The sequence below is a fragment of the Nelusetta ayraudi genome, unplaced genomic scaffold (genome assembly GCF_046127955.1).
Source record: "Nelusetta ayraudi isolate G7.1 ecotype Tasmania unplaced genomic scaffold, CSIRO-AGI_Nayr_v1 ptg000122l, whole genome shotgun sequence".
NCBI lineage: Eukaryota > Metazoa > Chordata > Actinopteri > Tetraodontiformes > Monacanthidae > Nelusetta > Nelusetta ayraudi.
The window spans coordinates 555,790-570,374 of NW_027466172.1; the positions used below are offsets into that span (position 1 = coordinate 555,790).

At 41.6% G+C, this 14,585-nt stretch overlaps 1 protein-coding gene across 1 annotated transcript; it reads left to right on the top strand.

Moving 5' to 3' along the window:
- The first annotated feature begins 385 nt into the window (after positions 1-385).
- On the top strand, positions 386-12,426 carry kmo (kynurenine 3-monooxygenase). The gene is made up of 15 exons (XM_076050058.1): positions 386-542; positions 850-919; positions 1,046-1,143; positions 1,687-1,776; positions 2,244-2,292; positions 4,240-4,327; positions 6,127-6,292; positions 6,381-6,452; positions 7,611-7,732; positions 8,249-8,396; positions 8,491-8,548; positions 9,028-9,110; positions 9,771-9,872; positions 9,970-10,029; positions 11,369-12,426. Exons 1-15 carry the CDS (start codon positions 483-485, stop codon positions 11,513-11,515), a joined length of 1,413 nt encoding a protein of 470 aa, XP_075906173.1. The 5' UTR covers positions 386-482; the 3' UTR covers positions 11,516-12,426.
- Positions 12,427-14,585: the final 2,159 nt, after the last annotated feature.

The window sequence follows — 14,585 nt, forward strand, 5'->3', positions numbered from 1 at the left end:
AGATGAATGGGCTAAAGGAAAGTGGTTCAGCTGTCCCCAAATTTATTCCAAGAGGTTTGGCTGCACTTTCATAAATTTTCCACAAGATGGAGACAACCATCACAAAAGAAGCTTGACTCTTCGAAACTGTCAATGAAATCGCGATTTAAAATAAATTCAGGTGCACGCCAGCGTGAAGATTCAGCAACTTTAAACTTTAGAGAGGCAGATTGTTTTCAGAGGAATCATTTAAGTATGGCGACTCCTCCACCACACAAACTGCCTTTGCTCAGTTAACCTTGCTCAGCCCGCCAGTGCACCTGACCTGTGTTTTGAAACTGCTCTGCTATCGCAACATTGTTTGCTTTGAACGGAGCTGATCTTGAAATGACATTCAAGTCGTGTGCTCCTCCTCTTTTAAGGTTTTTTACCGTCGCCAGTAGTGCACCGGTGTTCACAAGGGAGCGCACAGGGAGCCAGTCCAACAGCAATTCATCAGCACAATGGAGGAATCAACTGATAGATCGAACAGAAGAGTGGTAGCTGTAGTTGGTGGTGGTTTGGTAAGGAGTTAATGATTAATATATGGCTCTGTACCACTTTGTTTCAAATGTCTCGGCTAAGTAATCAGATGCACTCTGCTCCCACAAGTGAATGTGTTCTTCAAAGCCATTGCTTGTGTAATCTTCAATCATGAATTTTGCATGCAGGAAAATGTGATTTCCACTTTGAAGGGCAATAAATTGAGAAATAAGCATTCAAAAGGTTTAGTGTGTTCTGGAAATGTCTACTGTCAGTGTTGTATTGTTCTGACCAATTTACACATTACACTGCAAGCAAAACTTCCCTGATCTGGCACTCACCCTTCAGGTTGGGGCACTGAACGCCTGCTTCTTGGCCAAAAGAGGCTTTAATGTGGACGTGTTTGAAGCTCGGGAAGGTAGATACCGATCTCTCTTTACGAGTCACACTGCCTCTTCCTTTTCATGCATTGAGACTTTGAGTACAACTAGACACCAAAAGCATCTCTCAATCTTGGGCTGTAACACTTTCCTTTTGTCTTTAGATATCCGGAAAGCCAAAGTAGTGAAAGGCAGAAGCATCAACCTGGCTTTGTCACACAGGGGTCGGCAAGCACTGAAGCATATTGGGATGGAGGAGAAGGTAAGCATGGATATTGTCAGACTTACTTATCCAAAGGAAGTAAACGACTCTTTACCAGTTATCTCAACCAGTCAAACAATATGAAAGGAAATGGGTGCAGTTTTGCAGGTATCTCATTTTCCCTACCATTTTTCTATTTAACACACTCGTCCAAGCGGGTTGCTTCAGGTAGATTGCTCAATTTACCAGACTTTGGGCCACTGACTGTCCACTGCTGTCTCTTAGCTCACAGCCCACTCAATAAGCTTCTCCTGGCAACTGAGGTCAGCATTCTTTCCTGCCTGTCCACATACACGCTACACTGGTCGCGTTATGTGTGCCTGGGAACTCAGCATCAGAGCCCTTTCTTTACACTTGCATGACTTTTCAGCCTGATGGAGCAAGTGCACTCATGCACTGGTTGACCTTGTGCACTCTTGAACGTGTTACTGCCAGACGGGACAAAAAGAAAAAGAAAAAAAAAGACAAGAGCAAAGAACCTGTGCAGTATGTGGCTTCATATCCCATAACCCTACTGTTTTAATTGAATTATTCTGTTCGCAGATTGTCTCCCAGGGAATCCCCATGCATGCGAGAATGATCCATTCGTTGAATGGGAAACAGTCACCGATCCCCTATGGAAAGAAAGGCCAGGTAAAGCTACTCAATCAATGTCAGGATGTCATGCAACAATAATTGTTCCCACAGTGTTTTATGATTCTTCTAATATGTTGTTTGCCTAACCTTCCATATAAGGTCTGTCTGGGTAGAAAGAAATGTGAACTATAAGGACCAATATTTATGGATCTCTCATAAAAAGATAGCTCTAGCCCAAAGAGTTAAACTCCAAAGATCAAGTAATACTTCAATCCCTCATCAGATTTGTTTTATGAACCCCATTGATTGATAAAGAACAATCATTTATTAGTTGAACTGAATGCCACGTCACAGTCCAATATATGTAAAGAGGTTGGAGCCGCAAATTCAGAGATGTTCACATTGGATAACTGATGGCTATCATTACTTATCACGCCCAGTGACGAACACTGACGTGAAGCTACCAGAGGTGACTTTCCTGAAATATTACAATAAAAATCTTCATTTGTCTCTTCTTCTTCCAGTATATCCTGTCTGTAGACAGAGCCAATTTAAACAAAGAGCTGCTTGCAGGTGAGAACATTAACAATTGTTTGTCTTCCTTTAAAAAAAAAAACCCAAAACCAATACATGCCAATTAGACATAAAAGCAGCCACCTTCGGGAGAGGGAAGTACGGCAAAACCCAAATTGTATGCAGCTCTATTTAACGATGAAAGTGAAAAGTGAATTGCATGAGGCTGTCCATCACTCTGACAGGTAAATGTTTGTGCTGGAACAGATGATCCCTCTGTGAATTCTCTGTTATTTACAGACTAATTCTGTCTTGTTCTGTGTCTGTGTCCCTGTTTGATACAATAGTCACACACAGAGATGTGATCAGGACGTTTGAGAGTCACGCACCCCATTCCATTATAACATCTGCGTCGAAGGAGAAACCTTATGGGCATCTTATGGGGATTTTCTTTTTTAATGTCTTCAATGACGTTGATGGCGCGTCCTTGCAGCAAGAGTTATTGTGTTGTTTTTCTGTCTGTCTCTCCTAATCTTGTGAATGTTCACCTTGAAACCTCGCAGACTTAAGTTTTGGAGCTTGCTCATATAACTGTTATTGTGCAAAACAAACAGTTATATGTAATAACTGGAACACAGACATGGGGTTTCTGTTTTTTTTTTAGTTAACCTGAATGAACTTGCAAACTTTACTTATACAGAGGTAGTAGTAGGATTTTTTATATGTGCCCCTCACCAGTTTTATTTCAGGGCTAGTAAAAAAACAACAACAAGATTTTCCAGCAGTTTATTTAATCCTAACTAACACATAAAAACAGCAACATCAAAATTAGTGCTAAATTAAACACAACGATCAAGATATAAAATTACATTTAAAGTCAATGTCAAGGAAACTTTGTTTCCTTCAAGTTGCAATTTGATTCACTGTCAGCTGTGAGTAAAAAAGACACAACAAGAACACGTCACTAACGTAAGGGTAGCACTCCTTTTTTTTAATTTTTTTTTTTTAACTCAGGCTCAAAGAGTTATGTTAAAAATGATAACGCATACTAGCTCATTAAGTCATTTTCGGAGGAGTTGCTAAGGAGTGACACCATGACCGGATTATTTGCACATTTAACAATACGCTCACAGCCACTAACTCTTTGTGTCACCTTCATTTGCCTGTTCCCTTCAGGGGTTGCAACTGCAAATCAGCTACCAAATTAAAGTCTGTCCTCTGTCCCCTCCTCTTCACTAACACCATCCAACTTCACGTCCTCTTTCACTTCATCCATAAATCTCCTCTGTGGTTCTTTGCCACCCATTATTTGTGTATAGGACAAGTGAAAGAGGGAGGGTGCGATGCCCCGAGAACAGCAAAGGGAATATAAAAGACAGACGATGAAGATGATATAAGGAATTCAAATAAAGTACAGTATAGATTAATAAATAAATAGAGTATCACTGACAAAAAATAATTTCTTCTAAAAAATATTGGAAAAATAGACACACCTCAAGACTCTGCAGATAGTCTCTGTTTTTTTTTTCTTTTGCTATTTCTGCTTGAGTTTGATAAGATTCTTTGTGCTTGCTGAAAAGGACACTGACTGTGAGGATGTTTGCTGTTATCAGGGCCAAACCAGACTCCTGAAATGAACACAGTGATGTAGAAAGATTTTTGAAAAGCCATTGTTAAATGTTCCAAATCGTCACTGTTCTCAGACCCAGACAAACTGCACCAGCCGGCTGCTCCGTAGTGTTTGCTCCTGAGAAACATGTTGAGCAGCAGATGCTGCTTTGTCTGCTGGCAGGCTGTTGATGCTATTCCTTTTATACTAATTTAACAAGCTACAAGTTGTGTGTGTATATATATATATATATATATATATATATATATATATATATATATATATATATATATATATATATATATATATATATATATATATGTATATATATATATATATATATGTATGTCGTAACCTCGTTTGAGATAAGCTCATTTTGCAACATGTCACTCCAACAGCGGCAGATGCATATCCACACATGAGGCTGAACTTTGACCACAAACTGCAGGACTGGAACGCTGAAACGGGAGAAATGAACTTTGTCAGGTAAACAGTTTTGTTCAGGTTACTGATCTTTCCCGTTTGAAGTCTTACATTTTCGCGCTTGCACGCATGCACGCATGCACGCATGCACACATGCACACAATCTTCTCCACGAGGAGAACTAGCTTGCTTGATTCACCAACACGCTTTGCATCCTATATGTAACTATGTGCTTATTTTTGCACACTGAACTGTGAGAGAACTGTCTAAGCACATCGGCTTCGAAGGATAAGTTTGTCGACTTTTAACATGTCCTTGAGGGGAATGTGGTACAATTTACAACGCAGTCAAACCCAGTGAGTCATCTGCAGGTCCATTAAAGTTGTGCACATCAGTGTGCCTATGCGCCGGGTTCCACACACAACTTGCAAATTCCATCACAGAGTTGGTAATTGAATTCAGGCTTATCTTCAGTGTACAAAAAGTCGATTTGATGTATGTGCCTGCCAGTCCAAAGTGCCTCAACTTTGAAGTGTTCGCTGCTTTGTATGTACTGTTATTTTCTAAAGGTAATAAACATGTCGCTGCACTCAAATTAAATTAACTGCAGCTTTATCGAGCATAATTTGCGGTAGCTCGCATGATTCCAAAAGGCTGTAGCGGCATGCACTGATTACATCCAGGACGCACAGCCCCTCTAGCCTGCAATTGAACTGTGACAGCTCACATTTGCTCCCTCCAGCTTGTATAATTAAAAAAACACGGAGCTCCTTATGCTACAATGGGATGCTGTTTCCCTTCAATAGTCGCCAGGAAATGCTGAGCCATAGCCGTCAGCAAGACAGAGATGCACTGACTTCTTTTTTATTTATAGCCTGACCTGGTAATAGAAGTGTCATAGATTGTCACACACCATAATTTGACAGAAAAAAAAAAATCTTGATTTATTAAAAAAGACATGATGACACGATTAATAAAAAAATAACAGATATTGTTATTCTTAATACAAAAGACTTTCACTGTTCACGATTACATACTGAGCCATGGCTTTTAATTTTCTTATAAAGTCAATGGTTTGCTGATTTTAATTAATAAAATATGGAATCAGCAAATATTTGATGTCGTTGGTTGGGAATATTCCCCCCCAAACTATTATTTGATTCATTAATCATTTGCAATGCAGTGTTTCTTAAGGTGTGCAAGTGAACTACCAATCATTCTAAGTTCAAATATGTTAAAAACAAGTTATCCAAACATGTACAAGAATACAAGCAAGACGTTTACAATAATCTGTACTTCCATATTGTGATGACAAGACAGATAGATGAAGGCACTTGTCATTTGTGCTGGGGCAAGGATAAGCAATGTTGTACAAACCATTCGTGCAATATTTGCCATTGAGTCCAACGTATTATTTGTGTCGATCAGTTCACCGAGCCAGCATGTAGCTCACAAAAGCCCTTCCATTTAACACTCACATCATGGATCAAGTTTTCCTGTGACGAAATCAGAAACTTTTATATTTCTGCAAAGACTTACACATAAGCCCGTTGCCTTGATCACCAAAAGTCCAAAAGCCAAAACACTTTGATTTTAGTGAACCTACCATGCATGATGAAACATCCAAGCATGAGAATGAAAACGGAACGTCGTAGCAGTCTGTTCAAATTAGCCCGCGGCTAATAGCGCGCGGCCTCTGACTTTGCCCCTTTTTCTCAAACATTCACAGAAGATCGTTTTGGAAACTTCACTCTTAGCCTTTACTCTTAAAACAGTGACATGACGCATCCATGTCTCCAATGAATGAAAGTGTTTGAGAATGGAGTTGTGCAGTGAGTGTTAAGACGAACGTCCCCTTCCAGGGCAGACGGGTTGAATCAGGAGATCAAGGCTGATCTGATCGTCGGCTGCGATGGGGCGTTCTCCGCCATACGAAAGCAATTCCTCCGCCGCAGTCGCTTCAACTACAGCCAGACCTACATCCCCCATGGCTACATGGAGCTGACCATGCCCCCCATCAATGGAGAGGTCAGTTCCTAAAACATTTATTGAAATCATTGTTGTCATTTCCCTTATGTTGAACGTTTTTTTTTATTTTTTCCGCTGCTGTGCGCAGTTCGCCATGAAGCCTAATTATCTCCACATCTGGCCACGAAACGCATTCATGATGATCGCGCTGCCCAACTTGGTGAGTTTGAAATTGTGTTGCCCTTTCCTCTTTTGCTTTTGTGTTTTGGCAAACACAAAAGCACAAACGCCTACAGAGAATCCCAGGCCATGATTGACCTCTGGGGGCGTCCTCATCGAGTTAATTAGCCTTGTTTGCCAACGCTTCAATGCGAGAAGAGGCTTTGTCAATGGGAGTCTTGCTTTCGCTCAGGCAGATGTGACCTCCTCATCATCCCTCTTGCCGTCCCGTTTCCTTCTCTCCTCTGTCCCTCATAATCCCGCCGTGCATTTATCCGCATGACACTTTTTTTGCTGACCAAATGGAAGCAGGTGACTGTCAGACACGTCCTCGCTTACCGACTCCGAGGGATCGGCGTTGGGTCCTGCGAGATGCGAAACCCAAACGCATCCTTGCCACCGTGGATGCCATGGAAACAAGAGAGGGTGCTAAAAGATCCTCAGGGAGGACGCGGCAACGCTGATGGATCGCACCTGCTCAGATCGGCACAAAATGGCACACTCCCCTCTTGCCCCCATTGCACTTTCATCCATCACCGCCTTTCAGGCGTAGTTTGAACACGAGCTGAGGATGGTTGCTTCCACTATGAGCTTATGAGGGAGGTTTTCCAAGCCACTGCAGCAATATGATCGGTATTTACCTCGATTAGCAGTGGTGTGACCGACACAGCACAGGACATAGCATGTCTGAGAGGATGCTCCTTCTTAAGCCCTAGCATTTATTCTCGGCACGCGGAGCAAATCTGTTATAAATGAATCAGACATTTTTTTTTGTGGCCATTTGGACTGCATGTATTTTTTTTTGTCCTTGTGAGTAAATGATGCTAGAAAAATATTGGCAGACTCATCACAGGCTCAGAGACAGTGAGCCGCTTCCTCAATGTGAGCGCACGTAAACGTTCAGATCTTCCAAATGTTGGCTGTTCACAGGGCATTTCTACAAGTCAGAACCAAAGAACTGCTTCAATACTTACCGCATGCTACAGTGTGGTTATTATCTTTGTATTATTTTATAGAGGGAACTGATTATTGAATAAATAAACAAATACAGTAAATAGTAATTCATCATACATGGGAGACAACGAATGAGACACTAAAGTGAAAGTGCTTTTACCGAGTTGTTCTGACACTTGTCTTTGGCTTTCGGTGTCCTCTGCAGGACAAGACTTTCACGTGCACCCTCTTCATGCCCTTTGAGGAGTTTGAGAAGATCACCACCGGAGATCAAGTCATAGAGTTTTTCCAGCAGTACTTCCCCGATGCCATACCGCTAATAGGGGCGTAAGTGGCTTTCTCACCTCCGCTCTCCTCTCACTTTCTTCCCCTCCCCGCTGTCTGTCAGTCTTCCCCGTGCTCCTGCCCCGCCTTTATCTCCTCATCCGGCCTGCTCAGTCACCCTTAGAAACGCTTTGATTTCTCATCGTCCTGCTGACTCGAGGACGTTCATTATCTGTGATGTGTGAAATTGCGGTCTCTTTGTGCACCCTGCTTTAAGTTCGAGGTGAAGAATATGCTGGAGACAGCATAGCATTGCACAGCAAGTCAAGGCAGAAGTCCTCAGGCTTGCTTCCTGTCTAACGTCGGCTTTATATTTAAAAAAAAAAAAAGGACCCCAGAAAACCTCTGGTCAGTTGTTTAACTTTGCCGGGCACAAATAAGTTTTATTAGCTTACTCAGAGCTGACAGACGCTTTTTTTTGTGCACAGCTTAGCCTGCTGTGTGTGAAAATATGCAACTGTCAAAACAGATATCTCAAAGCGAACTTGTAATTGGTATTTTTCCACTTGTGCCTCGCAGGGAAGCTCTCAAGAGGGATTACTTCCGACTGCCTGGGCAGGCCATGGTGTCTGTCAAGTGCTCCCCGTATCACATTGGCGACAAATGTGTCCTTATGGGCGACGCGGCCCACGCCGTCGTGCCTTTTTACGGGCAGGGGATGAACGCCGTGAGTAAGAACGAAGAGCAAAGAAGGGGAAAAAATCCATCTGAGAGCATCAAGTGTGGAGTCATTCATTCGTTCGTTCATTCATGCTTTGCAGGGCTTTGAGGATTGCCTCGTGTTTGATGAAATAATGGAGCAGTTCAATGAGGATTTCAGTAAGTAACCTCGCAGGGTATTTTAAAAGTGGGTTTGCATAAGGAATTTGTCACTGAGTTAGTTTTGGTCGGTTAGAAATTTAGAAACAGAACCATATTTCTGAAACCACAAGCATGAGACAAATAGAGGACACGCTGTTGTACCCACAGCAATCTTGTCAGCAGTCTGGCAAACACGGCTGAGAGGCTCTCTCTCTCGAGAGAAAGTATTATATATATATAGAAAGTATTAGTGTCATCAAATGGTTCATACTCAGTGTATGTTTGAACCAATATTGATTTCTATTTTATAGAGTTATTTTCTTTAAAAAAAATTTGCTGAATCATTATTTTGTGACCACCAAACTCAATGTTAAGCCAAGCTTTCACTAGAAAAGAGCCTTGCTTTGCCATGCTTCAAGTCCCTTCTAGTGAGCAATGATGAAAAGAAAAATGGGAGTGCTTGAAAACAAACAAACAACCTCTTTCTTTCCATTAAGGTGCTGTGCTGCCCGAGTACACCAGAGTGCGAGTTCCAGATGACCATGCCATTGCCGACCTGGCCATGTACAACTACATTGAAGTACTGCTCATTTCATTTGTCTGTTTAAATCTGTATCTCAACTTCAGTGGAGCGCCGTCTTAAAAACGTTGTACATACGTGACCCTCGTCTAAAGAGTGTCGATGCAATTGGAAGTGGAGAGTGCCAAAAAAAAATTAAGTGAATAGGTGAAGTGATGTCTGAAATTTGAAGCGCAAAGGTGAAAAAAAAACAAACAACATAGCAAGTTCTCTGAAGCAGAAAGAATTCGTCCCAAATTTGAATTTGTTTCCATGTAATAGGTCTATGGGATTCATTATATCCTCATATATTGCAAATATTTCTTTGTTTTTTGTTTTTTTCCAGCTAACATGTTTAAGTGGAATCCTCAGCCCTCCTCAGAGGTGCCCCCTGGTGGCGTAGTTTGTTTCCGTGTAATGCACAAATTTCGCCTCCTTCAGGATGTGACAATCACTGGGACTTTAACTTCAACATCAACCTCATTTAGAAGAAAGTCACCTATCAGTTCTGCCTATGTCATCTCTGATTAGCTGCAGACAAAATGAATTCCTTGTTATTAATTCTGAGTCGGACAGCAGTCCAGTAATTAGTCTTATGGATCCTAAAACCTCCCTCCCTTCCGCTGCATTTTTAATAGAAATGATAAATATAGATTACAAATGGTTCCTTTGGCTTCGCAGATGCGGGCCCACGTCAACTCCAAATGGTTCCTCTTCAGGAAACATGTGGACAACCTCCTCCATTTCCTCATGCCAAGAGCTATCATCCCGCTGTACACGATGGTGCGAGTCACACGAGACCAGAGATTTCCACTGCACATTGGTCTGCGTGTCACAAGAAAACTGTGAACTGTGTGCTCCTGTTCTTGACTCTTCCCAGGTTACTTTCACCAGGACTCGGTACCACGATGCTGTGAAGCGCTGGCACTGGCAAGACAAAGTGAGACATAGCCCCTGTAACCCCTTCCACCTTATCTCCCCTGCATGAATTACATGCTTTTCTGGGTTACTTCACCCCTCCGAAGAGTTGTTATTTGTGACTCTTTTGAAGTCACGCTCCAATGATCAGCCCCTGAGTTTGACATGCAGATGCGCCTCTCGCCGGGTAAATGACCCCCCGCCTTTTAATAAAACCTGAGTTATTCTGCTGCAAATGCAGCTCTTTAACCTCGCAACAACGTCTTTGTGATGCTCCGGATGAGCTGGGAAGTCCTTGGCATTGTGCTGAACTTTTCCGACGTGACCCGCGGCGGTGGCTTTTGCGCTAATGGTCCGCACTCAGAGGCACTGTTGGCTTTTTCACAGCCTCTCCCTTGCAAATTGATTAAATCTGCAGGGATGTCCAGGCAAAGGGCAAAACGACCTCTACTCTGTCGAGAAACAGCACAGCCAGCGCTGTCGAATAATTCACAACCAACAATAGCGCCAGACCGACGTGGAGAAAAGCAGGCAGGTTGTATAGTGGTGAACCTCAGTAGTCCTTTGTCTTAATGTGGTAAATGACATTAGACACTGAGGTTTAACACCAAACTATACAATGCTAGGTTTTAATCTCCATTCAAATTCCATACTCTCTCTCTCTACTAACTGTACTAACTTTATAGTGGCCTCTTTAGCCCTAAAACTCTCTGACTCACCAAGGGACATAACGTGTTTTACTTTTAAATATTCCCTTAGATCAGGTTCAGTTGGCCGCCAAGTACGTAGTAACATACTTGTTACGTATTAAAGAGAGCCCAACTCCACAATTATAGTTATTAATTCTAGCAATATATATGCATAGGTTTATCAATTCTGATATGAATTAGGTACTAAAAAATAAAGCGCTACGCCTCGAGTGAATCTTCCTGGTGTGTCTGGATGGCATAAAACATTTCTGCTCTTCAAACGTTGCACATTTGGAGACATGTAAGAAGATTAGCATTAAGTGGATGGTTGAGGTGGAAAATAAGCTTTAGGTCAGTTTTGTCGAGTTAATATTTTATGAGGAAAGAAGTGCTGACACCGTAAACGATCGAGTCCATTAATAAAATATGTGTCCGTGCTTAGAAACTTAAGCCGCGGCTTTTGTTGAATTTAATGCTGGACACCTAATTGCGAATGTTCTGTGTTTAAGTAATTCTCCTGACCAGCTATTTTAGTTTTGCATCAATTAAAATCGTTAAAGTGAAGTTCCATGTGCTGTTTATCTAACTTAAAAAAAAAAAAAAAGATGTGACGTTTTGAGAAAGAAGAACTGAATCCCTTTACAGAGGTTGTTTTTTGTTGTTTTTATCCAGGTGATAAACCGTTGCCTGTTCGTTGGCACTACTGGAGCTGTTTTAGGAGGATCCTACTTCCTCGCTAAAAACCCTCCTGACGTAAGCAGGTTCATCGGCCATGCCGAGAAAATGTGGACCCGGTTTACAGCATTCAGGACCGCGTGAAGTCTGAATGCATCTGGCTGACAAGTGAGAAGGCTGCAGCGTCAGAGAGCAGAAAGAAGTGAGAGGGTTCATGTGCTTGATTAAAATTTGATTGAATCCTCGGTGGCGGCTCTGAGAGGCTCAGGCAAATGAATGTACTACTATAATAATTGACCTGCATTATACCAGTCGCAGTGATTTATGATTGCAATTAATTAGTGTTTAGCTTGTCTGGGTCCAACGATAATTCTTCCCGTCAGACGTGATTATTTCAATACCATCGCCATCATCATTACGTGAACATTTAGTGTAGAAATAACTGAAGTGGCAATTTACTCTTACTCCATGAAGTGAGCCATTACCTGTATACAAGCTAATGTGAACTTAAGTGTGCCTGGAATATGAATTTAACAAATTGATTTAAAAAAAAATAACTGTGTAAGCAAAAAGTTAGAAAAACAAATGTGACAAACCACAAATGTGACCTGTTTATACATTGTACAAACTTTACATGCCATACAAACAACTATTTGAAAGCTGCTCACTGCCAGCAACCCTATTGGATGGGTGACCTCTTTGTCCACATACACGCTGACTTTCACTGCTGCGTTTATTTATTTTAAACATATTCTGAAAGTTATCTGTAACTTATCCATATGACCGTTTGTTACTGTTGGTATTGTAATGGTTGTAATGTATCCATTGTTACTTCTTATTGTCATTCTGAATTTTAAATTACAACTTCAATCAACTAAAAAGGTCCTGAGTACTTGTGATCAAAGAAGGATGTCAAGTTAGTTGATAAGTACAGGCTACACAGTTTGTGGGAGTCTTTGGCCTCCAGAGCTCAGTGGTCACATGTTGTCACAGTACCTCCTACCTTTTGTTCTCCTGAGCACTATATTACCCTATTAAACATGAAACCACATGAATTCAGCTGTTTTTTTATGACTGGGGAATGGGCTACAATGAGCCAGCAGGCTGTGCAAAGGTCAAACACACGCTGCTCATGGCACTTCTAAAGCTAAATGTTTAACATGCTATATTAACTTTGTTTGAACACTCAAAGCCGTCAACAGCAAAAGAGACGGATGTTTTCACTTGCACAGACAGCTTAGCTTATTTCTAATTCGGCTCATTTCAATATTATATTATGTTATATTAGTCAATGCCCAAATTCACACATGGCATTAACCTTGTCACAGCAATATCGTTTTAGACTCGACTAGATTCAGACTTGAAGTTAGTCTTCATATCGCAACAGCGTCTTGTACTCGTGGAAACAACTACCGCAAACTACTCTTAAAAGCAGAAGAGAGGGATGACAAAGAAGTGGAAGAAGCTACAGCGAGCCCCGTTGCTGCTAATAAGATAAGCATGGCTGCTTCGGTGGCAGCGGTTTCATCATGGGTGGACGGTTTTCCCCAGCTAGAAGAAACACAAAGAGCGGCACAGGCGGCTTTGCTACGGTGTAAAAAAGATTTTCTCACTTCCCACCCAACACGAAACATAAAAATGTGATGGGTGTTCATTGAGGAATGTGATAGAGCGAAGGTTCAACCAGTTGCCACTGACTTCAGTTTTCTCAGACAACTTCTATGGGCTTTTCACCTGCAGGACAGTGAAATAACTTTAAAAGATTCCATCCTGTGACACAGATACGCTTTTGCCTGTATTTTTTGTTGCTAGTCTAACTGCAATTCTGGCAGACTCAATTAAGAGGCGTGTGAATGATCACAGAAAACAAGCGTCTTAAACTGTTATTTTAGCTCAGCTGTGCCAAAACACAGCAGTCGCTCACACATCCTTTGTGAATATGCATTTTAATCAGCCGAATCCATCCATCACATCTATTCATAGCTGACAGCCCAGGAGGTAACGGGGAGGAACGAGGGGCTGCTTGAACACGCCGGGGTCCCAGCCTCCTCTGCTCTTATCTAATTACACTCTTCTGGTCCTCATACATATAAATCCGCCAAATGTAATTTCACAGCGACTGCCTTGTGCCACACAGGATATTTAGATCACACTGAGATTAAGCACACAAGCCACAAGGATTAAAAAAGGATCGTTCTTTTATTGAATCCTTACAGAATAATGCCAGTTTGTGTGCTATGCTTTATGGCGAACGGGCTAAGGCTTATGTTCCTCCTTATACATTTGCAGTTGGGTACCAACCAAACAATCTGTTGTCAGCTCTTTGTCCAGGCTCAGGTTCATTACACTGCTGCTATCTAAACCAGGAATGGGCAAACTTTTTGACTCGGGGGGTGGGGGGGGGGGGCAAAGAAGAGCTGGAGCAGCAGCAGATAGATGGAGTGTTTTGGTGATCCACCTCATAGGGGGAAACAAGATATCATGGGACATGTAGAAAACATGTGCATATCGATTGAAAACGAACAAAAGGAAAGTTGCAACAAAAAGTGACTCTTAAAACACTGAAAATAAGATGAACGAAACACAGCTTTTTGTCGAGTACGAACAGTGACTGCTAATTAAAAGTAATATAGAGTTATGATATGCTTCAGGAGCTCATCATCATCACTTTGGCATAAAACTGAAACATTAATAAGGCTTATCTATATAATTCTAAGTTCGGCGGGCCAGATTAGAAAGCTTAACAGGCCACAATATGGCCCCCGGGCCGTAGTTTGCCCATGCCTGATCTAAACACTCAAGACAGTTCTGCATAATGTCTCTTATTACAGCATGGCATGTTTAACAAATAAGTGTGGGTTAATTTTTTTTTTTTTTTTAAAGACAAAAACATTACTAATTCATGGAAATACATCACAAACAACTTTATAAACTTTCATGTTACCTGCTGGGACAAAAACATTGTCAGGAAATAGGTTGACGTCTGGTGTTGACATTATTCTATTTACAGGAAGTCTGAAACAACTCTGTAACTGCGTGTGGATGCAGGAACCCGGGAAGTCGGATTGCACTGATTCATTTATGTTGTGAATTTACTAACTACTTATAGGTCACTTGTTATGTCACACATTGAGAAAATAAAATAATTGGGGTGCTTTATATTAGGCCCCATCCTGTCCCCCCCCAAAAAAAATTAAGGGTATGCGTCAAACCA

Excerpts from the sequence above, each read along its gene's own strand:
- kmo (XM_076050058.1), top strand. The coding sequence starts at position 483 with ATGGAGGAATCAACTGATAGATCGAACAGAAGAGTGGTAGCTGTAGTT. Across the intron at positions 543-849 it reads CTGTAGTTGGTGGTGGTTTG|GTTGGGGCACTGAACGCCTG; the intron begins GTAAGGAGTTAA and ends CTCACCCTTCAG. Across the intron at positions 6,453-7,610 it reads TGATCGCGCTGCCCAACTTG|GACAAGACTTTCACGTGCAC; the intron begins GTGAGTTTGAAA and ends TGTCCTCTGCAG.